This window comes from Ambystoma mexicanum, chromosome 4q (genome assembly GCF_040938575.1).
Source record: "Ambystoma mexicanum isolate Mex_15411 chromosome 4q, UKY_AmexF1_1, whole genome shotgun sequence".
NCBI classification, from domain to species: Eukaryota; Metazoa; Chordata; class Amphibia; order Caudata; family Ambystomatidae; genus Ambystoma; species Ambystoma mexicanum.
The window spans coordinates 1,099,482,576-1,099,498,183 of record NC_090928.1 but is presented as its reverse complement, the minus strand read 5'-3'; the positions used below and the strand labels follow the sequence as shown (position 1 = coordinate 1,099,498,183).

At 47.6% G+C, this 15,608-nt stretch overlaps 1 protein-coding gene across 2 annotated transcripts in view; it reads right to left on the bottom strand.

The window, feature by feature from the left end:
* Positions 1 to 1,035: 1,035 nt before the first annotated feature.
* Positions 1,036 to 15,608, bottom strand: part of GALNT14 (polypeptide N-acetylgalactosaminyltransferase 14) — a 1,917,720-nt gene continuing 1,903,147 nt past the window's right edge. For both annotated transcript variants that reach the window (XM_069608667.1, XM_069608668.1), the window contains exon 15: positions 1,036 to 7,777. In XM_069608667.1, coding sequence (XP_069464768.1) covers positions 7,619 to 7,777 — 159 coding nt within the window. In that variant the 3' untranslated portion in view covers positions 1,036 to 7,618. The remainder of the gene's footprint in view (positions 7,778 to 15,608) is intronic.

The following is a 15,608-nucleotide window of genomic DNA, read 5'->3' as shown; positions in this document are numbered from 1 at the left end:
CTCTCACTTCATCTAGGCTTGTGTGGCTCCACATAGAAGATCATCGTCCTAATTGGAAGGTTGACCATCCTCCTTTGCGAGGTCATGACATCACCTGTTAGTTGCATTGAATTCAATGTACTTAAATCATGTAAAGTTGCTGATAAGGTGGTGTGGTAGCACAGTTTCGGTTTGCTTGACCATTGTGTGTTGTCCGTTTCTGTTTTCACTCTTTAGTGCTTCTATTAAATATTTACTGAACCAACTTCACACAAAATATGTGTCCCACGTTGGATTTCAGTGACAGTAACTTACTACATTGTTGTTACACATAAGTTAGAAACAAACACATTGGGCCTCATTACGACCCTGGCGGTAAGGGGTTTACGCCAGCGTTAGCTGCGCCGACCCCTTACCGCCAATTATGAGGTCCCTTAGCGCCATGGAGCTTTTAACACCCGCTTTTAGCGGGTGTTAAAATCCATGGCGCTAAGGGACCATGGAGTTAATTACGCCACCGTAATTTACGGTGGCGTAATTAACGCCTTCCCCACTCCCATTATGCCCTATGGGGCAAAAATGGGAATGGGGAAGGGTAAATGGGGATTGGGGACTTACCGCCCTGCCAAGGTCGGAATGGGGCGGTAAGTCCGCCAACCACCATGGCGTAAACGTAGTTTACGCCATGGTGGTAAAGTGACGGCCCAGGCGGTAACTTACCGCCTGGGTCGTAATGAGGCCCATTGTGTACCATGCCGTAATAGTCATCAATTCCATCCTCTTTAGAAAAATACATATACATTATATTTACCTTTGTATACATTAACTTGGCTACATATTCCCAATGTGTTATTTGGTATAGACATCCAACATCTTCTTTAGTCCATTTGGCAAACTGTACTTTGCAAGAGATTTTAGCAGTGCAATTTGTTCATATTTAACGGACTGCTGCTTTTCATTAAAAGAAAAAAAAACAGTCCTACTTGGAAAATATGGTCTTGTCAGTACGGATTGTTGCAAATGTGATCAAAACATATACAAACAAGCAGTTTTTAGTCAAACAAAATACATGTTTTTTTAATTAGGTGAAATTACAGACAAGAACATTTGCAGTCGAATCTATTTCAAGTGCTGATAATTAACCAATGAAAACAACTTATTTGATGAATGTATGAGAACTAAATGCGATTTCATTAAAAAGATCTACATTTCCAAAACAAGTATATATTTTGAAAAATCAAAAGATATGCATTGGTTTCATCGCAATGACTCACATTGGTGTGGACAATATGGAAAATTCCCTGAAATAGATATGGATTGTGGACAGGAGTAGTACTCCTTTCGTACATTGACATCTGGATAGGTAATACATTTGAGAATTGCAACAGGGTCACATTTTGGGGAGGGGTTACATAATAATATATTCAGCACATGCATTGTTAACTTTAATGCATGTATCTGGATGTGCTATTCTGTACCTCGGAAAATAAAATAGTTTACAATTAAATATCCAAACATCTAGCTTTGCAAGCATCAGAGAAAACATGTGGCTAATGGTAGTCCTTTTTTGTGTATCTGAAATGCTGCCTATGACTGTCCCTAATATAAAGCTGGCACAGTATTCTTGACCGTCTGGCCTTATACCAATCTCCATGGCAATGCTACACATGGCATCTTGCATTTGTAAACATCCACCATAGTGCTTCCAGCTTCTTTCTGATCCCCTTAATATGACTTCCACATCTGACTTGCTTCCTATGATGTTGCACAAAACAACATTAATGACCGGTTAATTTTGATTAAGAAGACAATTTCTGGGAATTGCATTATTTTGGGACATTGTTGGAGCTGTATGGATAGATGTTCATCTTGGCTTGACCCCAACATAATGTGGACCCCAGAATAAGGCGGTGATGGGTGGTCATAGTTTCAATTTATCTCTGATGCAGTCAGATGAATGGATTTGCTCTGGATATTCTCAAGCCCCTTTAAATTTTGGTTTGAAATCCTTCCATGTCGTGATTGGTTTGTATTGAACAGCTATTGCAATAGATGCTTCCATTGTGTTTCTCCCCAAACTACTTTATCCTGCAAAACATGTTTTCGTTTGTGCGCACATTTGCATTATTTCACATTCATTTTCAACATGTGTGCATCCACGTTGTCACTTTTTCCCCAGCAAAGGCAATGATTTGCCAACTCCACTTTTCCTATGAGTGCAATAACTTTCATTTATGAACTTCGTGTGACATTAAGTAAACTATATACTATTAAAAGCAACACTACAATTCTTAATGTCAACAAGTGGTATGTGTCCTTCAGGACCATATGGTCTGAGGCATGGACAACTATAAGGTGCTCAACATCCAACATGTTTCATTATCATACTTTGCAGGCTTAGTCCAGGTTAGGTCCAGATAGCTTAGGCTTTGTCGGACAAATCCTGCCCCAAACATAAATAGGTGTGTGGTGACAGTCCTGAATATGAATCCAAATAATACGTCCAATGAGACCAGAGTGGTAACACTGGTGAGTGTCCCAAATCCAGCCTTCAAGAACATGCTATATTGAACTGCTGTGTATGGTGGGCCACTCTCCATTCAGTAGATTTTGCAGACTTGACCCAGTGCAGAATAATTCTAGTGGTGGGGTTGGATGAATGTGAATAGTGCCTGAATTTGTGTCCTATTGTAATGAGGGTAAAAAAAATTGGTAAGTGACATGCGTGTGCCTGCGCCACTGTTAACATCTACCATATGGGATATCACAGAGAGCTTGGCAGGCGAAGAACAATAGTCTGGAGGGTTTCCCAGAGCAATGCCAGAGGTTTAGATTCACTCTAAACCTTCCAGTTATCACCTCATTTGTTTTGCTATGGGGCAGGCTCGGACTGTCCTATAGGACAATGTTAATGTTAAAAATCATTTATACCATGCACTAACACCACCAGAGTCATCCCCTGGCGCTCTGGAGGATCTGAACTGTAAGAGGTTCGGATGGGTTAGTAGGGCATAGAGGGAAGAGGTAGAGGGAGAGTTGTGATGTCCTGTTGACAGCTTCAGTTCGGTATACACCATTCACTTAGCATGGCTGTGATATACGTATGGGTATACTCCCATGTGCTGTTGTGCAGGCTATGTGTATTTGCTGCCAGGAAGTGGGCCTGGGACTGTCTGGTCCCAATCCACATACTGGTGCCAGTGTATCTGGGTGGAATGAATGATTTTTGCTGCCAGTGGTCCTAATTGGACTACTTCTGGGGTGTGTGTTGGGGGTCAGATCTATCATTGGCGAGTGGGGGCTGCTGCTCTTACCTGGCTTTTTGGATAAGAAGGGGACACCTGCACCCACTCTGGAGAGATCCTGGAAGAAACCGAAGGAGCCAATTCTCCTGTCCAGCCACTAGACTTGCAAGGAGACTGTGGACCTACCGGAAGAATGCTTGGTGACCAACCGCTGCTGCTTCCCTCGTAGCCCTGTTCTGTGGAAGATCTCCAGCAGTCCTGCGACGGAGCTGCCACACTTGCAGTGGAGGGACCATCTATTCTCAAAGTCAGCTTGGAGTCCTACAGCAATGCCCAAACCAATAATGCAAAATACTGGTGTGTGCCAGTTTTTTGGGACAAAGTGGGCTTATTTTGGCCAATGTGGGCCAGTTTGATGTGTTTTTTCACCATGCGGCTAGTAGTATTGAGCAGTGTTGCTGAATAAATATCTTTGAAATGCTTCTTAGCCAATGTGTTATGCTTCAGTGGCTACTGGACATGATTTTTTTTCTAGGGCTCAATCTGATAATAGGCTTCATGCCTTGTCTTTCTATTTTGCTTTCAGACAGAGATTCTATAACCCATCTAAATCCTCCCCACCTACTTCACAAGCCGGACAGCTCAAAACATTGACACGGTGGAACACATGTTTACCGCCTGGTATACTATCGCACATGTATAAAAAGATAAAGCGATTTAATAAATGTGAATTAGTAAAGGATAATTCCCTTTTACCTAAAATGGTGGTAAAATGCCACATGGTATTTCATTGGTGCATTATAGTGTGCTTCATGCCAAATTCCATCAAATTCTAAGTGCTGGTTCGGGGATCAAACCCATGTTCCAAAAGTTAGATTCAAGCGCCAGAAATACAGAAATGTTGCCATGCTTTAACTTGTTTATCTGGTGCATGAATCAGCAAGTCCCATATATGACAGATACTCGTCTCTTACCGGTCACATAAGCCACAATTGAAAGTTACTGTACTTTTTTGTTGATCACGTTATAGTGAGATTTTTCAAGGTTTTTCTTTACATTGTTGGAGTTATTCCCTTATTAAAAAACGTTCAGTACTAATAAGAACATACATGTTACCCTTGAAATTATACCTGCCCTGACTACTAAATTCATCAAGCATCCTTGAGTAACAGCTGTTCCTCAAACAAGGAAACTTATGGCATGCTTTATATGCTTTATATGTTTATTTTAGCAAGTCATTGTAGCAGTGTGTTTCTGAATAACTGTGCAAAAATGACAGATGGCGCCAGTTGTGCTGCTCCATGAAGAGGCGTTGAGGTAATCATACATTAATTTGCTGTAAGGGTAGAGAATACACGGAATGAAAATCGAATCACAGTCCATCAAGCAATGATAACACATATGGACAGAACAATTAGAGTGGTTTATGATGCCGAAGATCCCTGAGAGTGGCAAACATCACAGGGCACTGCTCCTTTCGTTTTGTATTATGCCATATTTAATATAATGGCATTTTGGTAAACAAAGAAGAGACATTTGTTTCAAGCAAAGTGACATTTCAGCAGCAAACACATTTCCAAAGAGCAATATCTTATACAGCTTAATTATTTAGGCTATAAGCTGCTCGCTGAGGGTTATGGGGGGGGGGAATTATTGCCTCAGGTAAGGACTCAGGGCCCACTGTTAACCAAGGCCCCGCAGAATTACCGAAGACAGTAATGACACGCCTGCAAGTGGCTTATTGCTATTAGTATCCCATCCTGTTGGACCGAGGTATTAAAAGCAATGTTTCCCAGTTGCAAGATGCTGCAGAGTTTTGCAATTGAAAAAAATAATAATAATATGGCTACCCATGAAGGGAAAACAAAGCCTGTTTTCCCTTTCCGTTGCGGCCATTGAAACGAGTTAAAAAAAGTAAATTAACAAAATGGCAGCCATGCAATGGAGAGAAGGGACTACACGTAGTCCTGTCGTCCTTTCCATGGCGGTATGTCGGCATGTCGCAGATTGGGAGCGGATTCTCTGCGGACTGAAGTGTTCCCAGCGCATCTGCTCCCAAAAAGGAGCAAAAAAGCAGGTAAGTGGTGGATGGTGGAAGGAGGGAAGGGAAATCAGTAGAGGGTTAAGAGAGGAGGGGGATCACCTACCTCGTTCCCCGCAGGGGAAGATGGCAGCCTCCAGCCCTGAGGAAGCTCGGAGCGGTGGGATTACCATGTGGTAATGACGACATTGTGAGCCTTCTCAGTGGCTGAGACCCTCTCCCACTACTGGGTACTAATAAAACCAAAAATGTATAAAAAAATATACACAGTGATGTGCTTATTAGGGTTTAGGGTCAGAGTAGCAGTGACATCTCTAAGTCCCTCATCCTTTCACGATGGGATGTTGCTTAGCACCAACCAAATGTAATATTTGTCCCTTCAAAACTTATCGCTTAGACAAGTGTAGATAAGCACCATAGTATTGTTTATAAAGTAGCTGTAAAGTTTGCTTTCATAAACACTAGCATGTTTGCGGGAAATGGTACATTTTTATGTGTTATTTGTGGCTGAAGACCAGGCTGAATACGGTCATCAGATGGTGGATTTAGTTTCTCCTTACTGACAGTATTGTGAGGGTTGCCGACTCTTCACCCTAGAGATGTTTTGACCCTTCAAGTCCCATCATCCCTCCCCCTGAATATGCTGGGTGTTGGGTTGGATGTTGGGAAGTGTATGCCAAAACAATCCTGCAGACACTGTGAAATGAGTCGGTTCCAGAATTTGTTTTGCGTTGGGACTCTTCCAAAAGAGTCACTTTGCACCTTGCTCGCCCCTTGCTCACCTCCATGTACCCTGGAGAGGAACCCCAAAATGCCAGGCCTGGGCTCTTACTCCTTCACTTAGTGACAAGCAACCAGATCTCACAGTACCCCGCCCTCTAGTGCACTTACCCCCTCCCTGACCCATTTCCCTTCATTCTTCTCAACTCATCTTCAAGACTACTACCCAGCTCCAATGGCCGGCTTACACCCACCTACACTAAGCACGCATGTGGAAATGACAGCACTGGACTAAATGTGCTGTCCATCTTCCACAAGGAACTCAGGGGGCCTACCAAAACATCTGAAGGGTGACCGTTTGGCTAACTCTGTATAGAGGGGGTAGCCAACCTGTATACTCAACTAAGAGGAAAGGTCTGATGACTTCAGTCCGGGAATGCTCACACACGTGTGTGATCCTTCTAGCCCCCATCCCACAGAAATGGCTGCATCGACTGTATATCAGCTCCCTTTAGCTCATCGCAGCCTGAAGCCAATGGGCTTCCTTTGCGTGAGGATGGGTCCTCAGTACCCTTTGTGCCACCTTCCGAGACCCAAGAGGGAAAAGAAAAATGAAAATGACATTTAACATAAGTTCAAAGGGCATCTTTGTCCACCAGTATGCTTCTGTTCTTAGTGTATATAGATGCCAAAAGGGAATTGCCTGATGTGCATGTGAAAAACGTGCGTGCAAATGAGGGGCACACGCTTTCCAGAATGTGAGGATTGTCATGTGGTGCCCATCCATTCCACATTGCAGAATGGGCCCCGTACTTATCTATGTTCCCTTCTGTCTTACGGAAATAGTGCATGTAACCACAACACAATTGCTCACGTCTGTGAAATGTGCCTGTGTGTCATTTGCCAAACAGCAATGCATATTTACCAGTCAAGACATATATAGCCTAATGAATGGTGAAGCAATCAATGCTCTTTGATGTGTTGCACTCTTGCTCTTCCCTAACATCCTAAACCACTCGATTCTCAAGGTCTTGTGATTTATGATACCATAGACTCCTTTGATTCAAACACAGCACAGGATGTTGTGTATGTCATCATACATTATCCTGTGTACATTTGTAAGTATTGCAACATGGACGTTCGACATTCAATTCACCTTACCCCCCACCCCCCACATTCCTTATAAAAATATTGCATTTTGTAAAATCAAATATTACATTTATCCACAAGAACATCCATTGACTCAGTTGTCAGCAGTGTGAAGATTCCTTCACGACAAACACCTACTATGTCCTTCAGCTTTCCAAGATTCGGTTCTCAAAAAATCCATAAGTCAGTTCCTTCCATATCAAAAGACACCATTGATGCTGTTCAATTGGCCTGGTTCTGACTACCTTCTTGCAAGGTAGTTACCACAGTTTTGATACCTTCACATTGTGCATGGCAAGCCTACATCTACTGTCTGCATCCGCTCTAGCATCCAGAAAGTGCTAAGTGCTGATAAATATTGGTCTACTTCATGCCTTTAGTACCGCGCCATGTTGCATTTTGGCTTTGCATGTTCTTGAGAATCAAACACTGCTGATTCCACTCCTGTACTCATGGGAGCTCCTCCTTCCCCCCATGATGATAGTCAGGAGAGCAGCATTTCCCAGCGTTGACTGATTGCCGTACTCTCGCAGGGGTTGATCACCAGCTCCCTGCTGCTCTCGTTGGTGTCTCCGATGATCTCAGTGTCCATGCAAAATCCCGAGGCCATATGTTCAACACGGGATCCGACTTTACTCCACCTCTGCAGAAGGAAAGGACAGAAGAAGTAGTTACTGCAACAGCACAGCATGTATTGGAGTCAGTAGTTAGGATCAAACTTTAGAGATTATTATTATATCGCCTTGATAGAGGGTGCTGCGAAGTTGGACAACTATGCTAAAAGTGATATACAAGAAAAACAAGGAAAAGATTCCTGGTGGAGACCGGAAGATAGATGGAAAGAAGGGAACCAGGGTCCAGATACTTCTTATTACAGTCCCACCGGGAACCAAAAGACCTTATGGTAGACAGGCACATGTTTCCATTTCCCCCATCATATTAAAGGCTAGTATCTACTGGTATTCCTAGCATGTTTTTGAGGAATATTTTTTAAAAAGCAGATATACTGTATTTTGATTTTGAATACTTTCAGAATCTGTAACATTTGAAATGTGCTTACATTAAATAATCAGATCAAGTTAATTCTTGGTTTAAATTAGTTGGAGTAGATTGCTTTTGTCCAACATATACTGGCAAATCATTTGCATCACATGAGCATGTATTATCAGTTATCATCAGTCCTCATGTCAACCTAATCACAGATGATGGGTGCTAATTGGACAGGCCCCTTTCATTCTGGGAATCTCAAACGATGGGACTCATTGTAAAAGTTACATTTTGCATGATGTTGAGTGTTATCGAAATCGCCCTTCAGTTTGTGAAAAGGTGTTATTTTCAAAACGTGTGCATTAATGGTTATGTACTAGTTTAGTAAGAACCAGACTTCTAGAAATCTTTTTCTGCAACTGTGTGGAGTTGGCAGGAAAATACATGGGGTGGATTAACAAAGCACAGGTCTTCCCCTGGGAAAGCACACACAGTGCTGTAAAAATGTTGAAAAAGCCACTCCTAAGTGCAACTGCATTCCTTGATATGATATGGCATTTATAACGTGCCCTTACACAAGTGTTTGAAGAACAGCATTTCATGGCTTATCTGCTAATTCTGGCGTTTAAAACGTACAACAGCTTCCAATACGGCTCTGCTTTAGTGAGGGTAGAAAATGAGCTACTATGTTATTGGGCAAGGCCCAACCACGCAGAGGGGAAGACTTTAATCTACACTGCATCCAAGGCGGCTGGCCTGAGGCCTCCTAAATTCTCTCCAACGCTACTGTCCTTTGAATATGCACCCTTGCAGTGCTCAGTTTGTGGGACTCATTTCCCAGGTTTCGCACCCAACAGGATTTGCTTGCTCATATGCATTAAACAAAAAAAAGGGAATTACGCCAAGTGATATTATCTCTTCCAAATGGTAAGGCTCCGTGGATAGACAGTATGACGGCTGAGATATACAAAGAATACACAGCGTATACCCCAACTGCAGAATAGGTATGAATCCTCGCTGGCATAAGGCCTGCTGGCTGATTCCACTAGGACTGCTCTAGTAGTTGTACTTCTGAAGGCCAATAAATACCCTCGCAAGTGGGCCTCTTACAGGCCTTTGTCATTAATTTACACCAGTAATAACATACTCACAGAGATGCAGATAGATCGTTACCACACATGCCAGCATTGGTCCTCCCAGACCAAGCAGGATTTATTCCTGGTAGGTCGCCCAGAACAGTTTGAGATGCCTGTTTTCCCTGATGCACCATGGGATTCCGACTGCTGCAGCCTCACTCAATGTAGAAAAGGCCGTGGACTCTGCCAAGTGGTCTTTTTTGTTCAACTATTGCATAGTTCTGGGACCCATAATCCGGTATCATCAGCGGAGAGCAACACCTTTTCAGCACAACACCAGCTTGGATTGAAGCTAACACTGAGCCGCACATTCTGCTGTTTTCCCGATCCAAATCGGGAGCTGGGGGCCCCGCTCGGCCGTGTTAGATTTCTCGGCCCGCTGTCTTGGATGCGCCCCGGCGTTGCCTGAGGGCCGGCGTGGCCCGCCTCCAGGGAGGATCTCTGCCACTTCACTGCGGCGCAGGAGGACGGCGCTTGCAGTCGCCGACACCGTCGAGAGGCGACGTGTGTGCCCCCAGCCCCATCTGTGAACTGGGGCTTCCCCTGCCACTGTTTGCGCTACTCCGGTGGACCGGAGCGACGCCTGGGCTTGTGCCTGCCCTTGCCCTGCCCCCCCACCTCGACATCAAGGCATCGTGGCCCCGTTCTATCTCCCGAGTGGGCCGCTGGATTCGGCAAACTCCCCGCTGGTCTCTGGAGACCCAGGGCGGCTTTCCGCGGGTGGCGGCCTGCACCCGCGGCCAGGTGAGGAGCTGGGCTGGGTGGGGGATCGTCCCCCCCTAATATTACTGCATCCATGCCCCGGCGCACATCCTACGGCACGGGTGCCTCCCCATACAGCCCGCCTGAGCCGCATTGCCACCTGCCCAGCGGCCCGCACCCTGGGCCCAGCTGATCACTGGGGCCTTTGACATTTATGGGTGCCCTGGGCCACTGGCCCCTCCCAGCTGCCCTGCACCGGACTGGGGGCTCCCACTGCCACGCCTCCCATATATGATCCGAGCTGCCCCGGGGGGCACTGCATCACGCTGAATACCTGACGCCTGAACCCGGGGACCGTGCTTGCCTGGCACATGCGGGTGGCCATAGACTCTACAACCTAGCTGGCATCAACCCCGGTCACGCACCAGCAACGTGGTATTTCACATCGGCCATCCTGCATACCCCATTTGGCCTAATTCGGCCTAATTCGACCCCCATTCGGCATCCTGCAGAGGCTTCCTCCAGCCCCTGCACCTCCCATGTTTGATATCTGGGCTGTCTACATTTGTCCGTTTGGCTCACACATCAGCCCAGTGGCTATCTAGACTGTGATCACACTAGCGGGATCCCAGCCCATCTCTACCCCCGCTCGACCACAGTGACCTGCAGCAACTGGAGAGCGAACCTTGCCATTGCATCCCGGCACCTTGCTTTAAACTGGGCCTGGCCTGTCGGGTCATCCCTCATCACACGTGCTATACCCAACAAATCCAGGGGGACGAATAAGGTGGGCTCCATGGACAAATTTGCGAGGGTGGCCCACGCGTGAACCAGGGCGCCGCAGCGTCCGTCCAGGAAGACCCTGACTCTGAGCTCCCCCCTGGAGCAGCGGCCCCAGATCTCACTGCCATGATGGAGTCGATGGCAAAAAACTTTGCCTCGTTCCACGAACAATTGGATGACATAAATGCCAACGTCGCCTCTCTTAAATCCTGGGTCGATCAGGTGGGAACACGGATTACCAAGGCGGAAAACAGAATTGGGGCTAACGAAGACCAACTTCATACCTGACAGGATGCTGCGGCCACCTTGACCCGCGACATGAAGTTGGTGAAATCAAAGTGCGATGACCTTGAGTCCCGCTTGCGTAGAAACAACCTTTGCATAATCAGGGTCCCCAAAAATGCTCTGAAGGGATGCATGGAGCTGGCAATCGAAAATTTGCTTAAAGACCTATTGGGGAACCCTGCACTATCCCCTTTCTTTACAGTCGAGCGGGCTCATCGGGCCCTGTCCCCGCGTCCCAGGCCGGGAGATTTCCCCAGACCCATCATCGCCAGGATTCTCAATTATAGGGATCGGGACCTCATCCTACGCCTGTCACGCGAGAAAGGGGACCTACGCCTTGACTCTAACATAATTCGGATATTCCCTGACTTCTACGTCGGGGTGCAACAGGAGAGACATCAATTCCTGGGAGTCAAGAAACTTTTATGGGATCGCAATGTCCCATATGCCATCCTCTTTCCAGCCAGGCTCAAAATTGCCTTCAAAGATAAGTTGTTTTTCTTTACGGTGCCTGAGGAGGCTGTCAAATTTATAGAGTCACAGATACCGCTGCCTAATCCCAGCGCCAACCCTATGGCAGATGACTAATCACAGCTCACTCCGTATCTCTGCTATTTGTTTATCATTGCTTGTTCCTCATGTGTTGATAGTAATACAACCTTTTGGGCTCACCTGTGAGCAGACATTGAACACCGGTGTTGGGCACCTATGCATGGTTCTCCACCTTGGACCGGGGGTGGCACCCCGCCGCGCACGCCGGCCTGCCACTATTGAATGCTCCACTTGTTGATTGTTGTTCCATTTGTGTCTGTGGGCTGGGCCTCGGAGTGCGGGGCACGGTGGGGCCTCCCCCCCGGTCCACTTGACCCCTTCCTCTTTCCCACTCGGACCCGACTTTCGGGTGCCAGGTGGGCTAGGTATGCACATATGTCGCCCAAGACACCGCTGGTAACCTGATCTCATTCATGTTCTTTCAAGTGTCCACTACACGGCAACAGCGCACCCCACTGCGATTGAAATGTTTAATCTTGTTGATTTGGAATTGGATGTTGGCCCCGGTTGGGACAAAGGGTTTGCGGGCCCATGTTGGGCACTGCCTGTTGTCCCCTGCCTGCTTGGATCGGGTGGTGCGGGAGGGGGGCGGAGGGGGTTGGTTGTGTGTTACGGAAAATGGCAGATGCAGATTGGCAGACCACAGTGCATCGGGGGGCCCCTGTGAGGGCGACCCCACCCTAGATTTACCTTACGACAACGGTGGTGGGATGTTACTTAGATCACTGACATGCCTGTAACAGTGATATCCTGGAATGTGCGGGGTCTGAGCAATTACACCAAGGCTCGTAAAATCATAGCATATGCCAACAGACACAGTTGTAAAATACTGCTCCTGCAGGAGACTCATTCAATGGGCCCCCTGATCAAAAGTATGGCCCCAACATGGGGTCCACACAGATATTTCACCTCATATTACACGCGCGCCAGAGGGGTGGTGACGATGATCCATAAATCTCTCAAGTTTGTTCTCCACAAGACCCTGATGGGAGATACACTGTATTGCATTGCGATATAGCCAACAGGGATTACTTGCTGGTGAATACCTACGGCCCTAATGTTGACTCTCCCGATTTTGTTGATCCGGTGGTATCCATATTGCTAGAATACGTTGGGGTACAGATCATTTGGTGGGACATGAATTTTATATTGGATACCACGATGGATAGGAATGGCAGGGCCCCTAGGCTCCTGTCTAGCGCAGTGTGCAGATTGCTCACCCACAGGGCGACACTTGACATCCACGACGCATGGAGGGCACTACATCTGCAAACGTGCAAGTTCACTTACTATTCTCCAGTACACGATAGTTCCTCTAGGATCGACGTGTTTCTGTTGTCCGGTCCAATGTTGGGCAGGGTAGTGGAGACACGGATACTAGCGCGCACACTGTCTGATCACTCACCTATTTTGATAACCCTGGAACTGGGAATACCTGCCCTACTATCAATACATGGCGATTCAAATCATCTGCTCTGCAGGACATTGTATTTAAGGCGGACATCCTCGCCGACATTCAGACCTATTTTGAACACAACACCCCGCAGTCCACCACCCTGGGGTCCGCTGGGCGCTTTCAAAGCCTTCATCAGGGGTGCATCCATTTCTAGAGAGTCAGGAGTCCTCAAAACTATTAGAGCTGCCCTGTCCCGCACTGAAACTAAATTACGGGACCTGGAACGAGCCCACCTGGCCTCGGCTGACCCGAGCATCCTCTCCCAGATCAGTGCGGAGCTCAAAATCTTCAACAAACTAGCCACTAGGGAAGTCCAGTACTTCAGCCGTCCACAGGCATGCACGGAAGCACGGCGAGGGAGACAGGCCTGGCAAAACACTGGCTGCGTTGGCAAGGGGGGAGTGGGACCAATCCCAAATAACCTGCGTCAAGGACGGGCAGGGGGTCATACAGTGGTCTGACCAGCGAATCCTTCAGTTCTTCACAGACTTCTACTCGGACCTATACTCCCAGCCCCCCAAACATAGTGACTCCCAGATGAAGGAGCTCCTGGAACAGATACCCACCACCTGTGTCTCCCCCACCACGAGAGACCAATTAGATTCCCCTATTACATTGAATGAAATAGTGGAGGCTATATCTAGTCTCCCTAAAGGAAAGGCGCCGGGCCCCAACGGGCTAACGGCTCAATTTTATCAAGAGCATGTGGCAATCCTGGCCCCCGAACTGCTTGGGGTGTGGAATGAGTCGCTCAGGCTAGGTTCCCTTCCCCGACACTACGCGAGGCCGTTATCACGGTCCTGCTCAAGCCTGGTAAGCCTAGCAATGAATGCGGATCCTACCGGCCCCTGTCATTGATGAATCTGGATACTAAAATCTTTGCTAAGGTGATCGCTGGCCGCTTCCTTCCTGTCATGTCCTATATGGTGCATGATGACCAGTCCGGCTTTGTCCCCGGGAGATCCACGTCCCACAATATCAGAAGGCTTCTGAATGTCATGGCACGAATCGATGAGGGAGTGAGTGCAGTCACGCTCACCCTGGATGCTCAGAGGGCCTTCGACATGGTGTCCTGGAAGTACATGTGGCTCGTCCTTGAGGCCATGGGCATAGGACCCAAGATGATTGCATACATCAAGTTGCTATACACCTCCCCGGTTGCCAGGGTCCGTGTCAACTCCCAAACCTCTGCTCTGTTCCCTCTTTTCAGAGGCACCCACCAGGGATGCCCATTCTCCCCGATCCTATTTGCCCTCACCATCGAGCCCATGGCAGACTGTCAGGGAGCGTCACTCACGCAAAGGGATACGGCTACAAGATACTCCTGAAATGATCTCACTCTACGCGGACGACGTGTTGCTGTTCGTCAGAGACCCCAATATCCTCCTCGACCCAATCCTCCATGACATCACCCGCATCGGCACGTATTCTGGTTTCACGATCAATTATACCAAATCTGAACTCTTCCCTCTCACAAACTCCACAGTACAACCAGCCACCGAGTACCCACTCCGTTGGTCCCCTGAAGGGATTAAATACCTGGGAATCCAGGTGTCCCTGACCAAAGACACCCTCCTAGTTGACAAATAACTGGCCGCGGCAGAACAAGCGGAAGCCAAGATAGCGCGTTGGAGCCCTCTCCCGCTATCTCTAGCAGGGAGACTATCACTGGTAAAAAGGATACTGCTTCCTAAGCCGATGTATATATTCGCTAATGCTCCTATCTGGCCCAGCAAGAAATATTTTACAGACTTACATAAGTTGTGCGCTCAGTTTCTGTGGCACTCAGGGGCAGTGGGTAAAAAATGGCTTGCTATGAAACTTCCCTGCGAAAAAGGTGGTTTCACTGCCCCTGATATGCTGCGGTACTGGATCGCAGTGCAGGCACAGTTCGCCTCCTACTGGTACCCTGGCTCCCCCACACCCTCATATTAAACTGGAGGCCCTTGCGGCATCTGGCACCAACATAATGTCCCTAATACTGCATCAATGATACGAGCCGGACTCAGCTATCGACCCGGTCCGAACCACTGTGCAGGCTTAGGGGCGGATATTCGCCCTTGGTGCTGAGGAACACCCATATTACAAGTGGCTCCCCGCCTGGCGTTTCCCCGGACTGGAACCCACAAATGACATAGCCCTGGCCCGACACTGGCAGACCCTGGGCTACCTAGCCCTGACTGACTTCTACCCGGACGGGCAGTTCACAACACTGCAGACCTGGAAGCCGGCCCACTCGGGGTCACAGTTCGATCTTCTACAATTCTATAGGCTCCGAGTGGTCTTCTGAGGTGCCTGGCCTGGGTTTCCCTGTGAACCCACCGATTCCCCTGGGATTTCCTAAATAGCCAACTCGGGTGGGGCCAGCGGGGTGGTATCTTCACTATACAAACTCCTCCTAATTACTACCCCACCACAGCGTTCTGGGGCCCGGGATGACTGGGCATCCGAACTGGAGCTGGAACTCACCGACCAGCTGTGGACGAAAATGTGCTCCCATACTAATAGTCTCCTTGAGCCTTTGCTACCGCACTGTTCAGTGCAAACTGTTGAATAGGTTATACTACACCCCA